General features: G+C 36.6%; 1 protein-coding gene across 1 annotated transcript in view; it reads left to right on the top strand.

Moving 5' to 3' along the window:
* The window catches only part of LOC103043300 (protocadherin-9), a 465,410-nt gene extending 440,804 nt beyond the window's left edge, over positions 1-24,606 (top strand). The window contains exon 5 of the mRNA XM_022675410.2: positions 22,935-24,606. Within this exon, the coding sequence (XP_022531131.1) occupies positions 22,935-23,311 (377 nt within the window). The 3' untranslated portion in view covers positions 23,312-24,606. The remainder of the gene's footprint in view (positions 1-22,934) is intronic.
* Positions 24,607-25,347: the final 741 nt, after the last annotated feature.

Genomic DNA, 25,347 nt, shown 5'->3' with positions numbered 1-25,347 from the left:
ACGCACACACACGCACACACACACACACACACACACTTCAGTCTCTCTCGTGGGGGTACATGTGTAGTGATGCTGGTGTTGACCTTGGGGGAGATCCATCATCTGGACTGGAGGATTCTCCAGAGAGAGCATGTTCAGCGCTCAGCTTGTTAAAGCACATCACACACACACACACACACACACATCACACACACACACACACACACACTCATCCAGCACTCAGCGTCTCCTCCCAGACACATCAAGCTGTCATCAGGACCTTTAGCCAACCAATCTACCTCTCTCTCTCTTTCTCCTCTCTCTCTCTCTTTCTCTCTCTCATTATTTGTCCTCCTGTTTCTTGTTCTTCTTTCTTTCGTTATCCCACTTTAGCCCTGTTTTTCCATCACTCACTTCACTCCGAGCTTTTATTTGAGGCTGTCTGGGGAAGGCAGATAAATCAAAAGCTCCCAAAATACAAATGTATTCAATTTAAATAGTTGAGACTCTATAAATATAGCAAATGTCTTAAAAAACGTATATATGGCTATTTGTTGAAGTTTTTCCATACAGTAAATCTACCCCTACTGACTTGCATTGCATTTAACATTTCTCAAAGACATAAAAAAGAAAAAAAAAACAACAACAAAAAAAAAAAACGATATAAGCCAATGTATGGAGGTAATTTTTAAGCCAAAAGTTTTACACACACACAAAAAAAAAAAATCCGCAATCAAAATAAAGAAAATCAAAAGGAAAAATTGTATGTTTCAAATTCAAAAGAGAAAAAGTATCTAGCAAATATATATTTTTTAAATATACTTTGGTTGCTTTATTATCCTTTACAGTTATTTAAGATGAATATATATAGCGCACCTCGCTAACATGAGCATTTTAATGGAGCGAAACACTTGCTTAGAGAATGAATATTACAATAAAATTTTAAACATAACGTTTGTATGAACTTTTATTGGGAAAAGTATCTGCTGCTGTTGTTGTGTGCTGGAAGCTGTTCGCTCTCCATGTTTGGAAGAACGCTTGAAACTGGTGGGGTGGGCGTGGTCAGTCCAAAACCAGCTGACCAATGGAGTATCAAGGGACTATCAAGGCCTTCTACTAAGCCCTCCCCACAAGTGAAAACTGAAGCTCAGAGGCAAAAAACTGAATCAGAAGCAAATAAGAGATTAGAGAAGCAAAAGTCTTTAACAGAAAAAAAAAATCTACAGAAGATTCAGAAATACACACAAATAAAAGCAAAGACCAAACTGAAATAATTGTTAAATAACTGCAAAGCAAGTATGTTTAAAAAACAGCAACATACAATTTTTCCTTTTTTTTTTTTACAAAAAAACCTTTGGCACAAATTTCTCTCCATACCAACGCAGAGAAGGATAAAAGCATTAAGCTTTTAAAACTAGCCCAGTAACAGGCCTTGTCTCCCTCTGTCTCTCTAGACTGATTGAAAGATAGACAAGTAGATGGAGAGAATGAATGACAGAGTGACAGATGGATAATTAGACAGGTGTGCTTTACAGAGGCCTAAGGGGGGGATTTGGACAGTACAGGAATAACTGTGGTCTTTAATGAACACTGAATTACTGTCCTACTGCAGCACATCACTGTTCTACAGGTTGGTGAGGTAAAGTCTATGAGTTAGGTCTGTCCTAAATAAATGTTACTGTTCGGACGATACATATTTCCCCAAAAATATTTAATTAAATTAAAAACAATTAATAAGAATTAATAACTAAAAACAAAATTGTTGGCATGTTATGAGCATTTTACGCCACTAGTATAATGATAATATAATAGTATAAAAAAACTTAGAGTGCCAAGTGGTCCAGTGGTCTGAAGCGCTGCCACTATGATTGGGATATTTGAATCCCTGTCATGCAGCTTGCCATCAGCTGCTGGAGCCCTGAAAGAGCACCAATGGCCTTGCTCTCTTTGGGTAGATAGATGGCACTCTTTCCCCTAAAGACTGTAGGCCAAATAAGAAATACTTGCGGTAAATTACTATGTATTGAATAAGTGGCATACTATATAAGAAATTTACTTCAAGCTGTTTGTGCAAGTTAATTTCAGAATATAGACGGTATAAGCTGTACTACTCCAGCGTTTTCAGTCTAACCCGTTTCAAACAGTAAGAAAAACTTTGTATTCCGGGACAGGAGGCAGTGTTTTTCCATCCTATTGTCCTGCCGGATTCCTCTGTGTTTTACAATAATAGAATCTGATGTAATTCTGGCTGCTCTGTTGAGTCTTTGTTTATTTGGTTCATATGGGACTAGATGACAAACACACACAGACACACACACAAACACACACAGACACACTCCACAGGCTGTGTATTTTTCCACTCAAGTACATACTGTAGTATCCTTGCTGAAAAATCAAGTTTAAGATACATTTTTGCTGGTAGATGGTTTCAGATGGACTAAGCTGGTCTTTGATGGTCTTGCTGGTCATGCTGGTTGACTAGGTTGATATTGTTGGTTGACCAGGTTGGTTATTGCTGATTGACCCAATTGGTTTTGCTGGGTGACGTGCTTGGTCATGCTGGCCTAGTTGGTCTTGGTTGATATTGTTTGTTGACAAGGTTGGTCTTGCTAGTTGACCAGGTTGTTCTTGCTGGTCATATAAATTGTTCTTGCTAGTTGATCAGGTTGGTTTTGCTGGTTGACCAGGTTGTTTCTGCTAATTCACCAGGTGGGTCTTGCTGGTTGACCAGGTTGTTCTTGCTGATCGACCCAGTTCATCTTACTAGTTGACCAGTTTAGTTTTGCTAGTTTACCAGATTGTTATTGTATTCAGCAACAAGAGCATTAGTGAAGCCAGGATGTTGGATTATCACCACACCACCTCACTACTAACTCCCAAAACTCAAAAGTACTGAATGGAGCACCATCATTCCAGAGAACACAACTGCACTGCTCAACTGATTAATTCAGAAGATATTTATTCAGAAGTTGTATGTGTCAGCAATGGTAAAAAGTTAGTAAAAGTAGCTGAATGTAGCATTTATTAGAAGAGTTGTTCACACACAAAAAAAATTGACATGTAGTATATCTTGTTGCACATTATATAAAACACTATTTGCAAATGTCAGCTGCTGTTTACACTGTATGAACATAATGCATGAAGCAATAGAACAGGTCTAAAATGAATTGGAATAAAATCTTGTTACATCCATTTATATAAAGAGGTATGAATGTCTCTCCTTCACCGCATATGTTTCCATTCTAGGGAAATGGTCTTGTTGTGACAGTGATGATGTATGCGTGAATATTAGAGATGGTATATCGTTATTGACATCAGCAGAAAATGCTGGATTGGGAAAATAGAATGAATCCAGTCTGATTCTGTAACAAATCAGGCTGAAATAGCAAACACTTACACTGTGTATTTATCCTGTCTATCTATCTTTCTATCTGTCTATTTCTCTGTCTATCTGTATCATCGTATCTGTCTATCTGTCTGTCTGTCTGAATTTTAAGACTGTTTCCCATCAAAACACTTATTCAGTCTTTGTGCATATTGCCCCATATATGAATATGCCAGCATTTTGTCTGGTATTAATAAAATCGAGGTGAATTATGAAGATTTTGAGCCTTCAATATTGTATTTTTTTACTCTAGATGATAGAACATTGCTGTGAGAGTTTGATCACATAATCACATAAAAGATTTCATGTTATTTATTATGTGTTTATTTATCTGTTTAGAACTTGAACATACTTGTTATGTCATGGTAGATAAAATACAAGATACAAGTTGGTTTGTTGAAATTATGTTGTAATCCAAAAATTGACCAAAATCGAGACACTTGTTTTCCATTGGACAGCGACGATACACTGTATAAACCTGTATGTACTTTGAAATGAATGAATTTCAACTTATATAGCACCTTTCTAGAAACCCAAGGACGCTTTACAATTTACACCTTTTACACACAAGCACATTACGCATCAACACTCTTCCACATACCATTGAGAAGTGGCAGCCAATAGCGCGCAGCGTACTCTCAACCGGAAACGACCGTCCACCTGGAGGACTGCATCGGGCACTACAGTATTTACCAAGGACCCACGCAGACACAGGGAGAACATGGAAACTCCACCCAGATAGGGACTTGAACCCAAGACCCCAGTGCTGAGAGGCGAACTTGCTAACCACCAAGAAATAGAAAACACCTCACAGCTTATACACAAATATACACAGGAGTAGCCCTACAGCTGTACTGCATTGCCTTTAAAACACTGAGATATGTCTGTAATTGATGTCGGCGTAGCAAAAAAAAAAAAAAAAGTTTCTCCTCGTGTGTTTAGCTCGTATTATCTGACTTCCCTTTCAGGCTGAAGCTGCTGTATGAATGAGGAGGTGTCAAACTCAACGAAAAACTCTGATGATGTGGTAGTTCCTCTCTCTCTCTCTTTCTCTCTCTCTCTCACTCTCTGTCTTTTTTCTCTCTTCTTTGAGCGCAAAAAACGTAGCTGTGGTGGTTATCATTCGAAACTCCGGCAGCAGCAAGGCGGCAGCAGCAGCAGCAGCAAAGCTCCGGACTCATTCATATTCAGCAGCGGCACAGGCGGGAAGCGAGTGGCTCCGAATAAAAGGATGGATGGCCAAAGCTAAAATACAGAACAACACTGTATTTTACACAACAAAAGCCCTGTATTTTTCACTGACGAGGACGATAGAGTTGACTTTATGTAGGTCACTGCGCTGGTGAATGGGGCTTATTCATGAAGGAATAAATCATTCACGGCGCATACTTGTAAACACGATATACTGTATATAGGGGGCGGGGGGAAAGAAAAGATGAAGAAAAGAAAACCGTATAGAAGTCTTGGAGAGAGTTTTTTTTCTTTCTTTCCTTTTAAACGATCTCTTCTTCCCCTTCTTCTTCTTGTTCTTCTTTCTCCTCCATGCATTCCCCTAATCGAAGTTGAAAGTCTACACTGTTTTGTGCTCCTGATTGGATTCACCTTGGACGCCGTGACCTTTCCGATGGCGCAGAACTGGAGCGCAAAGTAATTTTACAACTTTCAATTCAAATCCAACCTGAGATGTAACCTTTGATCGCGGAGCAGCTATGCGTGTTCCACGGAACACAGCGGGAATAATCTTTCTTGGATATGATAATCTTCTTCTAAAGCTCCGTCGGACTGTAGGAGTAGAATTAAGGCAGGTTTAGTCATGGCGCTTTAACATCCGAACTAATAGATTCAGCTATACATTAATCGAGCACCAATGGTTTCCTCACGCCGCTGCGTCTTCTTCGCATTGCATGGTGGCATCGCTTCAATCAATTAAACAACCTGTCAAAGTCTCTCCATGCATAGCTTACATAGCTATACACACTACGTGTCAAACGCTCAAGGACATCTTGGGTTCTTTTCAAACGCATATATATATATCTTTTTTTATGCATGAATCATATATATATACATATTTGTGAAGCATGTGGGCATGCCTTTATAGAAAAGGAAGAGTCCTTCAAGGGTTCTTTAGAAAACGAGAAGTTCTGTATACATACAGAACCGTTCCAACTCAAATATCTCTTTCATGCTAATAAATGATGTTTTTATCTGATGCTATGTGATTAATTCTTGTGGTCTGATCTCCATGAATATTTATAGGGCAGCATTTACTTTACTTCACTTTAAATGGTTTAACAGTTATTTAAATATTCTTCTCATTGGTCGCTTAATCTTTCAACAACTTTAGTATTAACTTTTCCAATATTATTCTTTGGATTGATTGGAATGCTGTATACCCATCCAACAAGTGGTTTGGACCATTTTCATTGAAGAACTCTTGAAGGACACTTATGCTATGTTTTGAAGTATAATGTTCTTCAATCATGAGTCATATATATATATATATATATATATATATATATATATATATATATACATACGCGCACATACATATATATGTGCACACAAGGTGCATTGCAAGGCTCTTTGCTATCTTACACCCCAGCATCAGTCTATTTTCAAGCCTTGCACCGTTAAAATAGCGTCAGAGTTCAGGAATAAATCTACCGGTTTCCTCCCACAGTCCAAAAACATGGAGATTACATAAATTGGATACTCTAAATTGCCCAGAAAAACACAAAACGAAAACAACAAAAAAATTTATATTTTTCTGGTAAATTGGATTCTCTAAATTGCCCAGAATATATGAAAAAAAAACTCTAAATTGATCTGGTAAATTGGATACTCTAAATTGCCCAGAAAAATTGAATACTGTTATGTATGTGTAACGGTTGTGCTGTGTTTGTATGTTTGTGTGTGTAAATGTGTGTATGACTGTGCGCCGATACGGCCTGGGTAAATGCAGTAGTGCCCTATGCAGTCCTCCAAGTGGACGGTTGTTTCCGGTTGAGAGTATGCTGTGCGCTATTGGCTGCCGTTTCTCACCGGTGTGTGGATGAGTGCTGAGTATGAACGGTTGTGAGTAAAATGTGTCAGTTTTAAAGTGTTCTTGGGTTTCTAGAAAGGCGCTATATAAGTTGAACTTCATTCATTCAATCATTCATAAAGGCTGATGACAGCCTGTCTCAGTTTTCTGCAATTGGTCCAAAAGTCCAAAAAACACTCTACACCAGGACCACCACCTATGGTGCCTATGATGGTCCAGACCAAACTAGGCAGGTGTGAAAGCACCTCAAGGCTTTGCAGCAGCTCAGACTCAGTGTGAGCAGAACTAACTGTTGCACTATAAAGTTATTTTTTTCATTGTTGGAGTTTTCAGACTGTTCAGATTTGTTCGCCAAGACAAAGCCACGTCCTTAACTTAACATCATCTGCCATGCTTCAGGAGATGCACTGAAAGCTTTGGTTCCCAGCTTTAAAACCAGTCCCAATCAGGCATTGTTTTTGGGTCTCATTGCCAAGTGATGGATGATGAGGGCTGCCTGTGCGAATGCCTGTTCAGAACGCGTCTCCTGGAGCTCCAATCTGCATGTTAATGGCAGACGCGGCCCTGTCAGCGGAATAGAAAATCAGAAATGAAGTGGGCTGGGGGACACTTTAGAGCCGGGGTAATTTAGTTAACGTGGCAGGACTGCGAGGTCATTCAGCCCAATCAATCTCACTCGCTGATAGAAATGGTATCATTACGGAAGAGGCAAAGCAGAAAATAGGGCCGAAGCAAATGATCGAATGGTTCTGGTTGAAAATGACTAAGACCACTGTGTGTGCACTCACACACACACACACACACACACACTCTCTCTCACACACAGGCTCCTCAAGAACAGAACACGAAAAAAAAAAAAAAAAATCATTGGATCTGAAGCCAAGTTCCGTGCACACAGACCGAGATAATGAGCCTATTGTCCAATTTATATATTTATTTATTGAGAAATTTCATATTTAAGGCCTTGTACCGCCCACACACACACCCACACACACACCCACCCACACACCCACCCACATCGCACACCTTTATGTCCACATCTACTCAAAGGATACACTGTACACATTAAAACATGCACACATATGTTCAGATCTACAGTTTTACACATCTGTAACATTCCTGCACTTTATTCTTTGTTGCTAAACCGTGGACTGACTCTCTGCAATACACACAAAAAACACCATTACTATCGCCACTGGAGAATTTCTGACAAGATATGCAAGGTCAGTGTACTGAAGAGATATGGAGAAATATGTACAGATGGAGACCTAAAAGAGACCTATTTTGCATATTAATCACAAAAAAAAAAAAAAAAATCATAAAGCATGGTTTTATACTGTCCATTATACAATACTACTCTGTAAAAAAAAAATAAAAATAAAGAAATAAAATAAAATCATTTTGGGGGTGTTGCTTTTATAAATGTATACATATATATATATATATTAATGACCGCTGCTCTCATTGGCTCTCAAGGAGAAAAGGAAAAGGATTTAGCATCGGCCACCACCTAAGTCTGACATCGTCTATGTCCAAAAAAAAAAAAAACAAAAAAAAAAAACAAGCAGCTGTTATGTATTGTCTACCTTAAAAGCCAACATTATGTTGACCAAATCACAAAAGTAACAATACATCCTGCCATGGGCAAACTATCGACAGCTCAGTGCTACAGATGTGAGCACTTGTTCTTCAGTTAACAGCTGTGCTGAACTGTCAAGAGTTCATTAATTGCATTTCTTTGTTGTAAAGTTGTGAACAGGAAGAGTTGGTGAAATACAGTGAATAGTAAATATTTGAGGACTGTTCTAATCCATATTATAGCACGAACTACTCAACTCAAGTCAAGAAAAAATATATATATACAGTATATATATTTTTTGTTTCACTAAGAAATGAAGGTCAGTCAATCCGAAAAATCATCACGTGCAGTTGCATAGACCATGAAAAACGTTATGATGGAACTGGCTCTCATCAGGACCACTCCAGAAAAGAAAGAGCAAGAGTCATCTCTGTTGTACAGGATAAGTTCATCAGAGTTACCAGCCTCAGAAACTACAAGTTAACAGCTCCCCAGATAAGAGTCAACTAAATGCTTCATTGAGTATCCTCATCATTCAATATTTCTTCCAGAATAAAGATTCTGGAGCATTGCTGTGAGGATTTGATTGTTTTAAGCCAGAAGAGCTTCAGTAGGAAGACCACCCACTTCAACCCAGTATTGACCACCCAAGTATTGCTCAATGCTAGGGGGCTTTGTACCTATCTATAGACCATACCTGCTTCAGAGGGCCCTATTCTTTTGGCATACTTCTATACAGGGACTAGACAAGCTAATTGTCAGAGAATTATTTTGCTAATCTTTGTCATTAATTAGTGTAAATTATAATATCAGAATATAGCATTATTTATAAGGGGTGTCCAGCCAGCATTTGGATTTATAGCATGTAAAAATATAAATTGAGGATATGCTTTCATTTGTAGCTTTGTTCAAAATAAAATAAAAAAAATGTAAAATAATCAGAATTAATCAGAATAAGCGAGTTAATATTTAACCTCTTCTTTTCTTTCTTTTTGTCTTCTAATAATAATTCCGGAGCTGATTCAGGAAGTCCAGCTGAGACCGGCCGGGAAAAATATCCTTTCAGGAAGAGGGAATGTATTCAGATGAAGAGCAGCCCCATTCAAATGAAGGAAATGTATTTGCACTCCACATTCCGGGGTGAAATTGTGTTCTTCAGTGAAAGGGGGACTTTTTTCTTTTCTTCCCCTCTTTTTTCTTTTCCTCCCTCTCTTATGGTGAGCCTGGGTCGGCCGTCCCAAATCGAAAATCCCCTCAAATTCAGCGTAACGTTACTGCGGTTTGAACGCTCTCCCGCAAGTAATGCGCTGTTACAGAACACACACTCTCTCTCTCTCTCTCTCTCTCTCTCTCTCTCTCTCTCTCTCTCTCTCTTTCACTCTCTCTCTCTCCAACCTGTTCTTTCCCATTTCTCTTTCTCCTTTTCTTCCCATTGCTGTAATACACTTCCCACCTTTTGCACTCCTTCCTTTCCTTTCTATCACTCCCATCCTCTTTCTCATTCACCCTCTCTTCACCCTGCTCCATCATCAGTTTTCTTCTCTTTCTATTGCTCCAATTCACTTCCCAACTCTTTCTCTCTTTCCTTTTCTTTCTCTTTTTTTTCTCTCTCTTTCTGTCTTTCACTCCTATTCTCTTGTTTCTGCCTTTTTATCACTCCCACCCTCTCTCTTTTACTCTCTCACCCTCTCTCTCCTTCCTTTCCTTTCACTTTTGTCTCTTCCTCACATTCTTTTGTCTCTTTTCATTGCTCTCTCTCTCTCTCTCTCTCTCTCTCTCCTTTTTCTTCTTTCCCTATTTTCTCTTTGTCTTTGGCTTCCATTCTCTTTCCAATTCTGCTACAATTCTGGCCTCCACTTTCTCCACTTCTCTCTCTTTCTCTCATTCTCTCTCCCTCCCGTCGTCCACCATCTCTCTTTCCGATCTAATTTGTAAAATTCATTTTCCTGTCACCACGATTCAGCCTCTAATTCATCCCCCATGATTCCCGGTGTCAGTCCCATAATGCCGTGCTGCGTGCCGTTCCCGCAGCCCATTATCAGGACTGATAGGGACTCTGCCGTGACCGCGGTGCAGTGGGGGGGAAGGGGAGGGGGGAGGTAATCATCCTCATCCTCATCCTCAGTCCGAGCAATCAGAAAACTCTGCCCAGCTTTCCTTTAACTTTCACTCTGAGATGTGTGCAGTGTGACGGGGCTGTGGGGGCTGTGGGGTTGTGGGGCTGTGGGGGTTGAGTTGGACAGGTGGTCTTGGTTGAGTTGAAGCAGGGTAAAGTGCAACACTTATAGCTGATTAACTGATTAATCTGTAGGTGGGGCGGCAATTTTATTTTACATTCTCTCACAATATTTGAGGGTAATTTTTGCTCATATGAGCTTATTTGGTACCACTTTAAAATAAGACTACCTTTATAAAGGGTTTATAAATGGTTTACAATTAGTTTATTAATGGTTACGAATTAGGTTGTAAATGTCGTAAAAATCATTAATAATCAGTTATAACACATACGTAGAAAGGGCAACAATATAGATGGCTGTGTAATTTAGTTCACTATTTAACAAACAACAGGTCATTGTTGGCCTTTCTATGTATGTGTTATAACTGATTATTAAATATTTTTAAGGCATTTACAACCTGATTAGTTAATAAACATTAATAAACTAATTGTAAACCATTTATAAACCCTTTATAAAGGTAGTCTTATTTTAAAGTGGTACCCCTTATTTAATTTTATTCATTTCAAGAACACACTATTGCAATAAAATATTTGTTTGATTTTTATTTTACAAAGGTTTTATTTAGCATCCTGTAAACATTCTAAACACTTAAAACATTTATTTAAAAACAAGTTCTAAAAAAAAAAGAATCATAAATTACCTAAAACAAATATGTAATCTAACAAACCAATAAAATCTACCAAAATAATATGTGCAGAATATTAAGTGCATACAGTACCAGTCAAAAATTTGGTAACATATTCTCATATATTTTCTATATTTCAGATTAACATACATAAAATACATAAAAAAACAATTAAGGGATTTAAATAGAATTACTGTATGTATGTATGTAAAAAGAAACAAACAAAAAAGTTTGGCCTCTACATTAATCCCCTGATCTAAACCTGATGAACTGAGATTGAGGTGATTTGAGGTGATTTAATTGGGATGAGCTGGAGTTTCACAGCGTGAAGAAAAGAAAAGCAGCAACTATTGTTCAGCACCTCCAGGAACTCTTGCTTTCAAGACGCTGAGAAAACTATTCCAGGTGACTCTACCTCATGAAGACATTGATATTAAAATCTCCCCAAGGGTCTGCAGATCTGTCCTCAAAGAGAAACGTGCTACTTATTCAGAGGAATCTAAAACAACATAATAAAACATATTCTGGTTTGTTTAAAACTTACATTGTCACCTAATTACATTAAAATGTTAATTGAGTTTACAATGTAAAAAAAAAGGGTGTTACTCGTAAAGGGTAACAGTCAATTGCAAAACAAATACAATATAGACTTCTCTCAAGACAAAATACCACTATACACAATATATACAGTATATATACTTTTTTTACGGATTTAAAAATGATATCAGTATTGTTAGGGTTTTTAGAAATGATCTAAAACCATCTATCTATGGTTAAACAGAACATATTCAAAACATCCAAAAAAGCTGAGCATCACAGAAAAAAAAAACTATCAAAGAAAAAGAACAAAAAGTAGAAAAGAGAATAGAATAGCGACAAAAGAAAAGGACACAAAAGTAAAGAAGAGAAAAGAGGACAAAAGAAAAGTAAATAGGGAGGATAAAGCATTCTGCGCTTCATCACACTGTAACAGTGCACACACTGACTCCAATACAGGAATCTAAATGAAATTCAGACGCTGCTGCTGCTGGACACGCGCCATCCAGCCTTTATTCTAGTCCGTCTCAGTGTGAACGACAGGAATGGTGAATAGTGGGAAAAGGTGTGAGTGAGAGGTACGTGAGAGCTGTAGGTGTGTGACATGGCGAATACACCCCTCACATTTCTGCAAATAGTTTATCTTTTTATCGAACAACAACACTATAGATATAGATTTACTGCACACTCAACACACAGCCATTAATTTCTAAATATCTGGCAACACAAGTAAGTACACCTCACAGTGAACATGTTCAAATGGTGCTAAATTGTGTTATATTCCCTCCTTGTTGGCCGTTTTTAGTCATGATTCTCTATGATTGGGAGATTGCTGGTTCGAATCCCAGTCATGCAGCTTGCCATCAGCTGCCAGAGCCCTGAGAAAGCACAATTGGCCTTGCTAATTCTCTCTGGGTGGGTAGAGTAGATGGCTCTCTTTTCCCTCATCCCTTCTAGGGTGATGTCGATCAGCGCAAGGCTGCATCTGTGAGCTGATGTATCGGAACTGAGTCGCTGCACTTTTCTCCAAAAGAGGCAGCGTCTGACTTCACATGTATCAGAGGAGGCGTTTGCTAGTCTTCACCCTCCTTGTGTTAAAGCATCACTAGTGATGAAGGGGGATATACAGCTGAATAATAGCTGAATGGGTGGAATAAACAGCTTAGCTAAATGGGAGAAAATTTGGAGAAATTCTGGTCAATGGAAGGCCAACGTGGCACCTCATGGCAAAGAACTCTCTGAGGATTGAGAAATAGAAAAGATGGCCTGGGATAACAGGTACACAGGAAATTTTGCAGTGTTAAATCAACACTGTTAGTATTAAATCAACACTTATTAGTGTTAAATCAACACTTATTAGTGTTGATTTAACACTAACAGTGTTGATTTAACACTGCCAAATTTCCTGTGTATAAGGGGAAGATAGTAAGAGGAATAAAGAAGAAAATTAATACATAGAATCAGAATAACTAGAAGTAGAGTGGTAACACTCTCTTGTCATAAGCACACCAGCCAGTGTTTAACCTCACTCACAAGATAACACCTAACAACTTATACAGATGTGAGATGTGGCCATTTTCAGTTGATCCCTGACTTTACAATGAGAATATTTCTGTTTTACAAAAAAGTACAATTCCAGCACCAAAAATGCTGTTACTAATAAACTAAATAAAAAATATATATTCCTTTAATAGATTTATACTCTAAACACACATTAACTCTACATCTGTGTAGACAGTAGCAGTGTATTTGATGTATTTGATAACACGTATCTTATTGCTTTCTGGCTTCAGCAGTGGCAAATGGAGTCTGGAGAGGAATACCTATCTGTCAGAAGAAGTTTAATATATGGAAGTCATTTCAGTAGTAAAGCCCTGCAGATAAAAACACACATCACTGAAGGCACAGAGTTTGCAAAGAAGTTTTTTTTTTTTTTTCCTGTAAGAAACTGATCTTTCATTTCAGGTGACCTTGTGCAGAGTTACAGGCCTTACAATACCGCCCTGTTTCTTTTTAATGTAAATCCAAGAGTAGGTACAAGATGCTTTGGCATTTGTTCCAAATCAAATCTTGTTTTTCCTTAACTATGGGCAATATATCATATATATGTCATGCTTTACTCTCAAATCTGGTGTTCAAGACTTGTTTTTATCTTCAAAACTGTTATAAGTATGCAGTTATGATTTTATACCACTTATATACCGTTTATTATTTGAGTCTGTGTTGAGTCTCTAGTCTTGAGTCTTGTAGTCTGAATTTTGAACTTAAGTCCTGAGTCTCTGAGAACCGAATACGACTTGAGTTTTGAGTCACCAACTTGAGTTTTAAGAACACACAAATCAGGGATTGACTCAAAACGCTTGAAAATGAAGTTGTTAGGTGTTATCGTGTGAGTGAGGTTGAGCACTGGCTGGTGTTACCACTCTTCTAGTTATTCTGATTCTATGTATTAACTTCCTTTTTTATTCCTCTTACTATCTTTCCCTCTTTCCTGTTATGCCAGGCCATATTTTCTATTTCTCAATCCTCAGAGTATTCTTTGCCATGAGGTGCCATGTTGAACTTCCATTGACTGGAAATATATAATTATTATTATTATTATTTAATTTCAAAAGTTCTCCCATTTTTAAGTCAAGTCTTAAATCTCTAGGCCGTAAATCTGTGTTGAATCACAAATCTCTATATCTTGGTGTCGGGAAACACTGGTGCGCCACTGACTGAATAAAAACATGACAATAGTCAACAGTCAGCTGCCTAATCCTGTCTTAACCAAGCAGGAGCACCATCCGCATTGTACAAATCCAGCTTTTACATCAACATTAAACAAAATAAACACAATAAAGAATAGAATAATATTGCTATTTCCTTAAATGAGCTGCTGGAGAACCTTCACAGCATGAACGAGCAGGTCAGTATACTATGCTGAGGCACGCAAAATGTTGTGCTGTTTAGATACTAACGTGCCAAAGTATTAATGCATTTAGGCCTGTAGCCCTCTTACATCCCAAGTCCCTGGTGTAGTGTCCCCCCATGACTCAGTGTGGACAAAAGGACAAAACAAAAGCAAACTTTTCAGTTGTCTCCATATTAGTGTGGACAAGATATAAAGAGTTAAAATCTCTGCCCGTGTAATGTCTTTTTATCACTTGTTTAAGATCAGAATATGACAGGCTGAATCTGCAGTGGTCTCTGTGTTATTGCATTAGCCAGGCTCCAGCAATATTAGCCCGCATCAGGGTTTCACTGAGTGCCACTTTATTGGAAATATATTTTATGTTAAACCGAACAATATTTGATTATGCCGTTTGGAACAGTGATACAAGAGCACCGAATGTAATTTTAAATATGCTTGGCGATGTATTTTAATTTGATATGCAGTGAATTGCTCTATTGATCTGGACCGACTACAGTTTGGAAACCTCACTCAACACTGAGATGCTTTTTTATTGTTTTTCATCCTGTTTATTACCTTTTGCAACGCAATTTGTCAAAATAGACGTTCATAAATTTCATGGTTTTTGGATCATGCAGTTGGAGGAAAGCAAAAGTAACAAGACTGCAAAGGTACATTACATGAGAGCATGGTGAATATAGGATTATTTATGGTAGCAGTCTAGTGTTGTCTAGTGTTGTAGGAGTCGAGTCTAGTCTCAGTCTCAAGACCAAAAACAAAGTCTTGTCTCGGACTCGACATTGTCTTGGGTTTGATTTTGTGTTGAGTCTTTAGTTTCTGGGTGCACGTTTGGAGTCTAATTTTGAGTTTGCAGTCTGAATCCTGAAGTCAAGTCTAGAATCTCTAAATATCGAATAGCTAACTTTAGCTAATAGCTAACATACTAATGTTGCTAGGGAGAAAACTACCATTAGCGATGAGTTAGCTAACAATCTAATGATACAGAGGAAAGAACTACTCTTAGCGATGAGCTAGCCAACCTTAGCAATGAGCTGGCCAACCTTAGCGATGAGTTAGCTAACCTTAGCGAAGAGCTAGCTAACACACTAATGTTACCGGGCACAGAACTAAAGCTAGCGACCAGCTGTTATGTTTCATCGTTTAAGGGCAATTAGTGAATGTTTTCACAATTTATAATAAAAATCAGACAGAATTATAACAGAATTGGATTCGGTTGACTTCATGTGGTGACTTCTAATTTTGAATTCACAGATTAAGCATAATTTTAATAAGTAAAGAAGATCATTTCTTGTTTTTATTTTGGATTCTTGCAATCTGGTCTTGTTCCTGATCTTGGTCTCGATTTTTCCTTTGTCTTGGTCTTGACTCGGGCTCGGCTCTAGTGGTCTTTATATTGTTTCATTCATCATTAAATGCTGAGATAATATTATTGTCTCACATTCATTTCATTTTCGATCACAGACACCGTTCGTCAGAGCAACTACCATTCATTCCCAGTTCCACTGCTCCATAGCTTAATGCTATGTGGACAGGCTTTCTAATAAATGCATTCACCTTATTGCGGTTGCCTCTATTGCTGACATAGATGTGCAAATGCACACACATACAGATTGTCTAGTCCCATACAAAAGTACTATCTGAACCACATCTGAAACATAAACATAATTCTGCTCTATGCCGAATGCTAGCTAGCTTTGTGCTACAGGGGTATAAAGCTCCGCAGTGCTGACATCTGGAGCTGTGGAACTTTGTTTTTCTGGAATGATGAAGCTCCATACAATACTTTTGGGATGTATTTTATTTATTTTATTTTTTTTTGCATTTGACAGTGGTGAAATATATATGCGTTTTTTTTTTCATCTTATTTTCAGTCTTTTTGAGTCTCATATATCATCTAAAATTTGGATTTTGAATACTTTGCAAATTCAGTACTTTAACAGAAATCTCAGTTTTTGCCAAAGCTCTAAAAATCTTTTGGTTCTTGTAGCTGGAATTCAATGCTATTCCTATTTTTCCGAAGGCCTCTAGGCCTTTTAGGTCTAAGATTTTCTTGAGGGTTGTCTTGCTGCACAACTTTATTCACAGTTTCTCTTTGATGCTTAGATCAGAGAACTGTGAGGCCATTGAGGCCATTCTAAAAGCATTGGATGTGATACGTCCACCCCCATGCTTCACAGTTGGCACAGTTGAGCCAAGGAGAAGTATAGTGTATACGTTTGTTATCTTAGCAAATTTGGTGCATCATTTTGTTAGTGTAGCTGTTATTTTATTTTACAGCGCACACCTCATGCTGCTTTCTGATGGAAAGCCAAGCCAATTGAGCTCTGTGTTCATGTGCTGACTGGGTGCGAGACGCTGCTGTTTTGAGTGCGCACTGAAGCGTGTTGGTTTGTATGGATTTGGCAGAGGTGCTCCGGTGCGGTTAAGCGAGTCTCTCTCTCTCTCTCTCTTTCTCTCTCTCTCTTTTTCTCTCTGTTATCAGCCGCAGCCTGTCGACCCCTTTAGCAGCCAGACCTAAACCTGCACCTGCTGAAAGATTACACACAACACACACAGCGGGACTGCAGAGTTAAAATACAGAGGCATCAATCTGGGACTTCTATATAAAGCCTTTTATTTTCAGAGGAACAGTTCAGCGAATATATTTATATATATATATATATATATATATATATATATATATATATATATATATATATATATATATATATATATATATATATATATTATACAATTCTCCAATATCTGCCTTATCTTTAATGCAGTTCATCATCGAAGACATGTCCATTACCTAAGATTTGTGGTAACAATTTATATAAATGTCATATCTGTTTGACTCATACCCATAACTCACATCCATAACACATTATAATGCATTCATAAGGCATGGTTATACAACTAACATGGTTATACAACTAACGTGGTCATACGTGTGTTTATCAGGCATTGCAAATTGTGAATATAATATAATACAATGTCACACATCATGATTACAAAAAAAAATCGGTAACACTTTCTATGAATGTCATCTTTATTAGACACTATAACCACATTCGTAACATATTATAATGCATTCATAAGGCATTATAAGCATGGCTATAAATGTTTATAAAAATGCATAACCCATTATAGCCATGTTTGTTAAGCATTATGACCTGTGATCATAAAACATTATAAGCTGTGTTTATAATATATATGTTAAAACAGTATATCTATCTCTATCATTAATAATCTAGTCCTACAATGAAAGTCTGGCACTTTACTTAGAGCGCACAAAGACCTGTTATAATACATTTTAATTGACAATAATTAATATTATATTCAAGACAAGAATAATTTATGAGTGGTTAAAAGATTATTTAGGGGGTGTTTATGAGTTGAAAGCTTTTTTAGACATAATGAAGTCTGCAAGCAGGGACTGAGTTTCTTGGTATTGGTGTTTAACATGTTATAAACACAGCTATTAATGCATTATAATCACAGTTCATGATGCATAGTAAACAATGCTATAATGAATTATATATATATATATATTTGTTTATAAGTATGTATAGCCAAGTTTATAATGCCTTTTGAATGCATTATAATGTGTTATGAGTATGTTTATAGAGTCTTATAGAGATGACATTCAAAGAAAGTGTTACCAAAAAATCAAATATCTGTCACAATGAATATGTTCCCATTGTGTCACTTTACGTGGATTATAACATGACACACAATACCTTAATTATAAAACAATGTAAGCTGTTATAATATGTACTATAAATGTAGTTCATGAGCGGATAACAGTAATTATAGCATGCCTCAGTGTATGTTTATGTATGTAGGCAGCTTTGTTGAGGTTCTTTTAAGCACAGCTGATAATGCTTGATTATGATCACAATTCATAATGCATTATAAACATGGATACACTGTACATTGTCATACATTTGGAATAATATTTAGGGTAACACTTTCTATGATTGTTTATTATTCTATGTTTATTAGACTCTGCAAACATTATCACAACACATTATAATGCATTTATAAGGCATTATAAACATGTTTGTTATGCGCTATAAATTGTGAATATAATGGGTTCTGGGTTAAATTTCATATGTCAGTGACTATTAATTCCCAGTTGATATGTTATTATAATATTTTTACACATATATCAAGTATAATTCATGAGTGATTAAAGGTTCCAGGTTTTGACATACAGTATAGCATCTTATAAACACAGCTGATTATGCATTATGGTTATGATTATGCATATAAAGCTTTATAAATGCATTATAATGGGTTATAAACATATTGTTAGATAGTCCAATAGACATGATTTCATAGAAAGTGTTGTCATATTTATTTTCAGTTATTGAAAACTGTGTATTCACGTGTATGGTGGGCCAAAACAGACAAAAAAACGTTTTTTTTTTTTTAATATCATTCTTTTTTTTTGTGTGCACAATCATCAGTGTCCTCCTTTAGGAAATGTGAATATATATATATAATGTGACCCCACTGCAACATAACGCCAGAGCAAAACTACAAAAGCAAACACACTCTGGCTTATGGACTGAGCTTGGTGTTCGGGGAAAATTGCAAATTTGATGAATTCTATTTTGATTAGTGCTTTAATTTGGTTGCTGGACCTCGTTGGTCTAACCTCGGCGTCTCTAATACTGAAGATCAGAGTTTGCGCATGTCAAGGGAAACGGCCTCACTTTTGATGTGTTAATATGAACGTAGACGCCTCTTTATGAAGCAATATGCTGGTCTCTCTGAAGTCTCTGTTGTTTTCTCTGAACATAAATTAACACTTGCTGGCTGGGGCTGGCCATGAATAATACATGATCCTGCAATAACTCACTCTAATGAAGCAACACTGTTTTACACAATTAGGTTTTGTTGAAGCAAAAACTTGAGTGGCTGCATTTTTTATTTGAGCGGATCGGTTGTCTGAAGTAAATTGAAATAATAACTACAGAAAGGAAGAAACAGAGCGCAGCAGAATCGCGAGGCAGGGCTGGTAGGAGATCTGTTCAGGTGTTTAATTGCAAAAATGTAACTTTTTCAATATAAAATAGCCTTTTTTGTGTGTTCATACATTGATTTTCTCTGTTTGCCTAGTGAATGTTGCTGCAGTCTGGTACCAGCAGAGGTGGAAAAAGTACTGAAAAATTGTAATTAAGTAAAAGTACCTTTACTTTGCTAAAACTTTACTCAAGTAAAAGTAAAAGTACAAATACTGCCTGAAGAATCCAAATTATTATGTGGAATTAATAGTTAATTAAAACTGATTTAGTTTGAGATTTGTTGTACTTTTTACATCAAATAAATAAAAGTAACTATGTAACTTTTACTCAAAGTACATTTTAAATAGAGTACTTTTTTACTTTTACTCGAGTGGATTTTTAGAAAGATACTTTTACTGATTTAATTTATGATTTGTTGTACTTTTTACATCAAATAAGTAAAAGTACCCTTCTAAGAATCCACTCGAGTAAAAGCAAAAAATACTAAATTTTTTCAAAATGTACTTTGAGTAAAAGTGACATAGTTACTTTTAATTATTTGATGTAAAAAAGTACAACAAATCATAAATTAAATCATTTTAATTAACTATTAATTCCACATAATAATTTGTATCTTTCAGGCAGTATTTGTTCAGACCACCCCATAAAACATTTTAAAGAACAAGTGGCAACAAGATTTCTATGATCAATTTTTTTTCTTACTGTTAAAAAGTTATGGTCGTATAGATGACTATAAACTGTATTTCTATAGTTTTACAGTTCATTATTATTATTTTTTTTTTACTTTTTCTTTTCTTTAACTGATATTTACATGTTTTTTTTTTTGTTTAGTTTTTTTTTTACATTTAAGCAGATTGTTTAATGTTCCCAATAAAAACTTAAGGAATCATCAATAAAAAAAGTAAATCATACAAAAAAATATTGGTTGGCAACATTATTGGTCTGTTGGTCGCAATAACAGACACTCTGTATGACGTTATTTGTCGTTTTTGTTGAGCCATAAGTTACCAAACATGAGTCATAAGAGCAAACATGGAAATGTAAATGGTTTGGTAAAAAAAAAAAAAAAAAAAAATACATGAAATGTCCCCAAGTTTAACAATCTAATGTATATGAGTATGTGATGCCACAATCTGAAAAGTCTCACCTCTTGCTAATGCATCACAAAACCTGCTTTTTCATCTCTCATCTTTATAATTCAAAAACTATCAATGTGTCTTGAATCTGTATTGTGTGGGGAGCACAGTAAAGACTTTTCAGGCATGTCTCTAACCAGATACCCTCTTAAGAGTGCTCAACTCATAACCCAGTACTTTTTTCAAACTTGTTTGTAAGCATTCTAAATGTGTTTGATTCCAAAAAGCAATGCACATTTCATGTTTAGAGGGTATGTACAAAATACTATAGAGATAAATGTGGCATCTGGCCTTGCCCTCCATTGGTATTGGCCCTAGAAATACTCATCATTCCATTTTTTTTTTTTTTGTCATAAGTGGTATGATAGTTTAGTTACAGCACACAGTTTATTTAAGCTTTCACGCTCATTCAAGCACAACAGCACTAATAATGGGTATAAATATATATTTTTTAAAACAGGCTCTCTTTTTGTCTAAACAATCATGTTAAGGTTCCATTCATGGCATGAACTCATCGTGGCAGGAGCTTCTGTGCAGCTTTTCTCATTCTTTATTTCCGTCTCCTCTCATCCTTGCCCTTTCTCTATTCGGGGATTAGCCTCCTCTCAGCCTTTGGCATGTTTTGTGTTTGTACAGAATAATAACTGAGAATCAAAAGCCCACAGTCCAAGGTGTTAAGGTCTCATGTTTGAATTGACCTGTTCGTGCTTCACATTCTTTCTTGGCAACCGCTGTGAGCTTGGGCACGCCACGGAGCGCTGGCAAAAATTCAGTTCACTTGTATCACATGACTTGGAGTGTGTTGATTTGAAATTCTATTTATTTTTAATCTGTGTGCAAGGCCATACTGTTCGGATGGACCAGCTGTAGTTATTTTATGCTTCTGTAAAGGTCTTCAGAGATACACCTGAGAAGCTAATCATCTTTACCTTTACCGTACGTCCAATTATTTATGGACAGCCCTTTCAATAAATGCGTTTAGATACAGTACAGGCCAAAAGTTTGGACACACCTTCTCTTTTTCAATGCGTTTTTTTTTTTTTTTTTTTCATGACTATTTACATTGTAGATTCTCACTGAAGCATCAAAACTAGGAATAAACACATGTGGAGTTTTATGTACTTAACAAAAAAGAGAAAAAAAAATGTATATATATTCTAGTTTCTTCAAAATAGCCACCCTTTGCTCCGATTACTGCTTTGCACACTCTTGGCATCATTCTCTCAATGAGCTTCAAGAGGAAACGCATTGAATGAGAAGGAGTGTCCAAACTTTTGCCCTGTACTGTATTTTATGGGCTTAACATGCAATAAACCAATCAGTGTGTCACTTGCCTTTCCCTTTAAGAGCCAGGTGCACTCTGACTTTGGCATATTGCTATTTTTTTAAAGGCACAGTGCTTCTACGCCTCTCTGTAGAAGAAACTAACATTCTCGTTCATAAAACACAGTGGATCAACACCAGCAGATGACATGACTCTCCAAACCATCACTGATAATCAGTAAATTTTACATTTAATTTCATTTGTAAATCAAGGGATCAGAGTCTGGAGGGAGAGTGGAGAGACACACAGTCCAAACTACTTGAGGTCTAGTGTGAAGTTTCCACCAATCAGTGATGGTTTGGATAAAGAGACATGTCATCTGCTGGTGTTTATCCACTGTGTTTTATATCAAGTCCAAAATCACAAAATACAGCACTTCATGCCTCCCTCTGCTGATAACTTTTATGGAGATGCAGATTTTATTTTCCAGCAGGATTTGGCACACTGCCCACACTGACAAAAGGTCTTTATCAATTGGTCTTATGTTGTAATATAATCAAATTTTCTGAAAAAAAACTTTTTTAGGGTTGTCATCGATTGTAATCCATAATCATCATCAATAAAGGGAATAAACACTTAATAATAAATCACTGAATTACTGAAATACTGAAAGTAACTTTTCATTGATATTCTAATTTTTGAGATGCACTAGTATCGTTGTCTTCATCAAGACAGTGCTTAGATATCGAACTCAAACCTTGAAATTACAATGTGTTGTTTGTCTATTGTTTTTTTTGTATTGATATACTGTTGATGATGTTTTCTTTAACAAATAAACATTTACTACACAGATAAACAGCTTTTTATATATATCAAGTCTTTTCCACAGTACTGGACATTATGTAGCCTACCCTTAAGCTATGCCAATAAAGTCAAGCTCCTTGTTGATAACAGTAGTAGAGTAGAAAGCTTCAGATTCAGTAAAACAGACATAAAAAACAAACAAAAAAGAAAAAACGAAGCACTGCAAAGCTCATCCAGCCCCTCGACAACAGCAGCTGAGGAAACACAGAGCATAGAGGGGTCAGCTGAACTCTGTATGGAGCATTTGTCAGTTTCCCTGCCCGCCGCCTGACCTGCATTAGCCTCCCCTCAGCCTCTGTTTCATTCCTCTCTCTCTCTCTTTTTCTCTCCCTCTCTCTCTCTCTCTCTTTCCGCAGATGGACCGCTGGGGCCGAGGGGACTGGTGGAGGCCACGGAAATGTGCACGCAGGAGTGTTTGGTGCTGGGCCACTCGGATAACTGCTGGATGCCACCCGGCCTGACTTCATACCCGTCCCCCAAATCGCCCGTATCCTCCTACGGCGGGCAGAAGGAGTGGACCAAAGACAAACTTCTGAACGGCCACACGCTGAGCCGCGGCTGGAAGGGCGAGCGCGGCGGCCAGGAGCAATTCGGGGACAGAAAGGCCTACGGCGTCTCGGAGGGACATTTCGGCCCCAACGGTGGCGGTCACATGGCCGATATTCCTCTGGCCAGCCTGAAATCCTACCAGACGGCTTCTGGCCAGGAAAGCCCAAAGGAACAGCAGCTTTAAAAGAGCTGGCATCTGCAGTCGCCCTCTTTAACCACCCCAACAACTCTTACTATCACTATTATCACTCTTGTTGTCCAACGAATTATTATTATAATTATTATGATTATAACGGTTATTATGAGTATACTACACTTCTGTTCTTTTGCTTCCATCTCTTTCTCTTTTTTCCGTCCCTTTTTTGTCCTTTTACTACTATTATAATTATTATTATTATTATTATAATTATGATTACTATGATTATTATTACTACTACGACTATTGTTAGATCGATGCTATACCGCTGTGTGATTAGTAAATATGTAAATGTAGGCTACAGAAGTAGATTACTACGACTTAGACTTTTAAGCGCTTATGCAGGACAGTATACGACAATATACCATGCGAAAAAAAACAAAAAAAAAAACAACACACAACACAAACCCCGAACTTACGCCCGGAACGTCTGAAGAATTTTTTATTTTTCGAAGAATTCTGAGGAGTCCATGATGCCCATCTCGTCATGTTGAAAGGAGCAAAAAAAAAAAAAAAAGAAAGAAAAAAAATCAAGAAAAAAAATGTCTGGAATTTGTTGCAAAATTCTCATATACAGTCCAAAAAATACATGTGTGTAACTTCATCTAGAACAGAGACTACAAAAACGTGCAAAGCAGGTGATTGTGAAGTTTGAGAGATTGATAGATTGAAAGAGAAAGGAAATGAAAGAGGAAGAAAGAGGTAAAGGATGAATAAAGGTGATGAAATGGGACTACCCCTATGTATACCAGTTTAAAAAAAAAATAATAATAATGATATAATGGCTGACCAATATACAGTATACAAATATTGTGACGTGGTTGTTATTGAGCTGTTTTGGGACTATATTAATCTCTACACCATCCAAGAAAAGTGGAAAATCACAGTTGAGAAATGAGCATTGTGCTAATACACTGTTAGTGGATACCTCGTTTAGTCTGTCATTGTTGGCGTGTTTGTAAATATAACTTAATACTAACCGATTTTATGTACTTGTAATAATCACATGGATAGATCAGTGATCATATGGCAGTTGTCTATCTATCTATTTTTATTATCGTTTATCATAAAGCATAAAGGGTTTTTTGTATTTATTTTTATTTTTTTTGAAGAGGGAGGATGTTATTTTTTTATTTTATTTTATTTTTTTGTGTGGGAGGGATGGGGTTCATAGCGTTCATATCTCCTGTTTGTGTCCTTTTTAGAACGAGACGCCCGGAAAAAGTGTTGAAAAAGAGTTTCAAGAATTTCACACAGATTAAAAAAAAAAAAAAAAAAAAACACATTCCCTGCCACTGTTTCACTATTTGATGAACAGAAGAAAAAAATTAAAAAGAAAAAGAAAAAAAAAAAAACACTCCCACATTCTAAATCATACTGTTCCAATCTGTTCCAATTTACCTGGCAACCTAGAACCTGGCAAACAACATATTTTTTTCAAAACAACTATTTTGTATTATTGATGTAAAATCGCTCAATTTCTACTTACTTACTGATACGAAAAACTTGATGTCTTTTCCTTGAGGGAAAAAAAAAAAACAACGAAAAAAAAAAAAAAAAACACCTAACACACAATGTTACAATTCAACAGCAATATATTTGTAAATGGCTAAATGTTTTATTTCAGTAATGAGTCATTTATTGTAAAGATCAATTGATTAAAACTGTGCTTTAAATTGAAAATAGTACTTGCAACCTCTAAAAAGTAAAAAAAAGTTTTTTTTTTTTTTTTTTGCTTATATCCCTTATCTTGTTATTTTACACACTGCAATCTGCAAATGAGAAATGAGTGTATTTTTGGATTTTCATGTACTGTGCCTTCATAACTTTAAAAACTACGCATCGTACTTAAAGTTCTGACAAAATTGTCAAAATGTTGCTAGCAAAAATTTCGTTGGCAAAATAGCTGCAAATCCATGTTTAAAAGTTCAGCATTAATCCAATATTTGGCAGATCTAGCCTGATTGATTTTTAATAGCAGAAATGAATAGGATATTCAAAACCGCATCTATGCTTGTTTTTTT

Source organism: Astyanax mexicanus, chromosome 5 (genome assembly GCF_023375975.1).
Source record: "Astyanax mexicanus isolate ESR-SI-001 chromosome 5, AstMex3_surface, whole genome shotgun sequence".
Classification (NCBI taxonomy): Eukaryota; Metazoa; Chordata; class Actinopteri; order Characiformes; family Acestrorhamphidae; genus Astyanax; species Astyanax mexicanus.
This window is presented reverse-complemented; position numbering and strand designations above follow the sequence as displayed.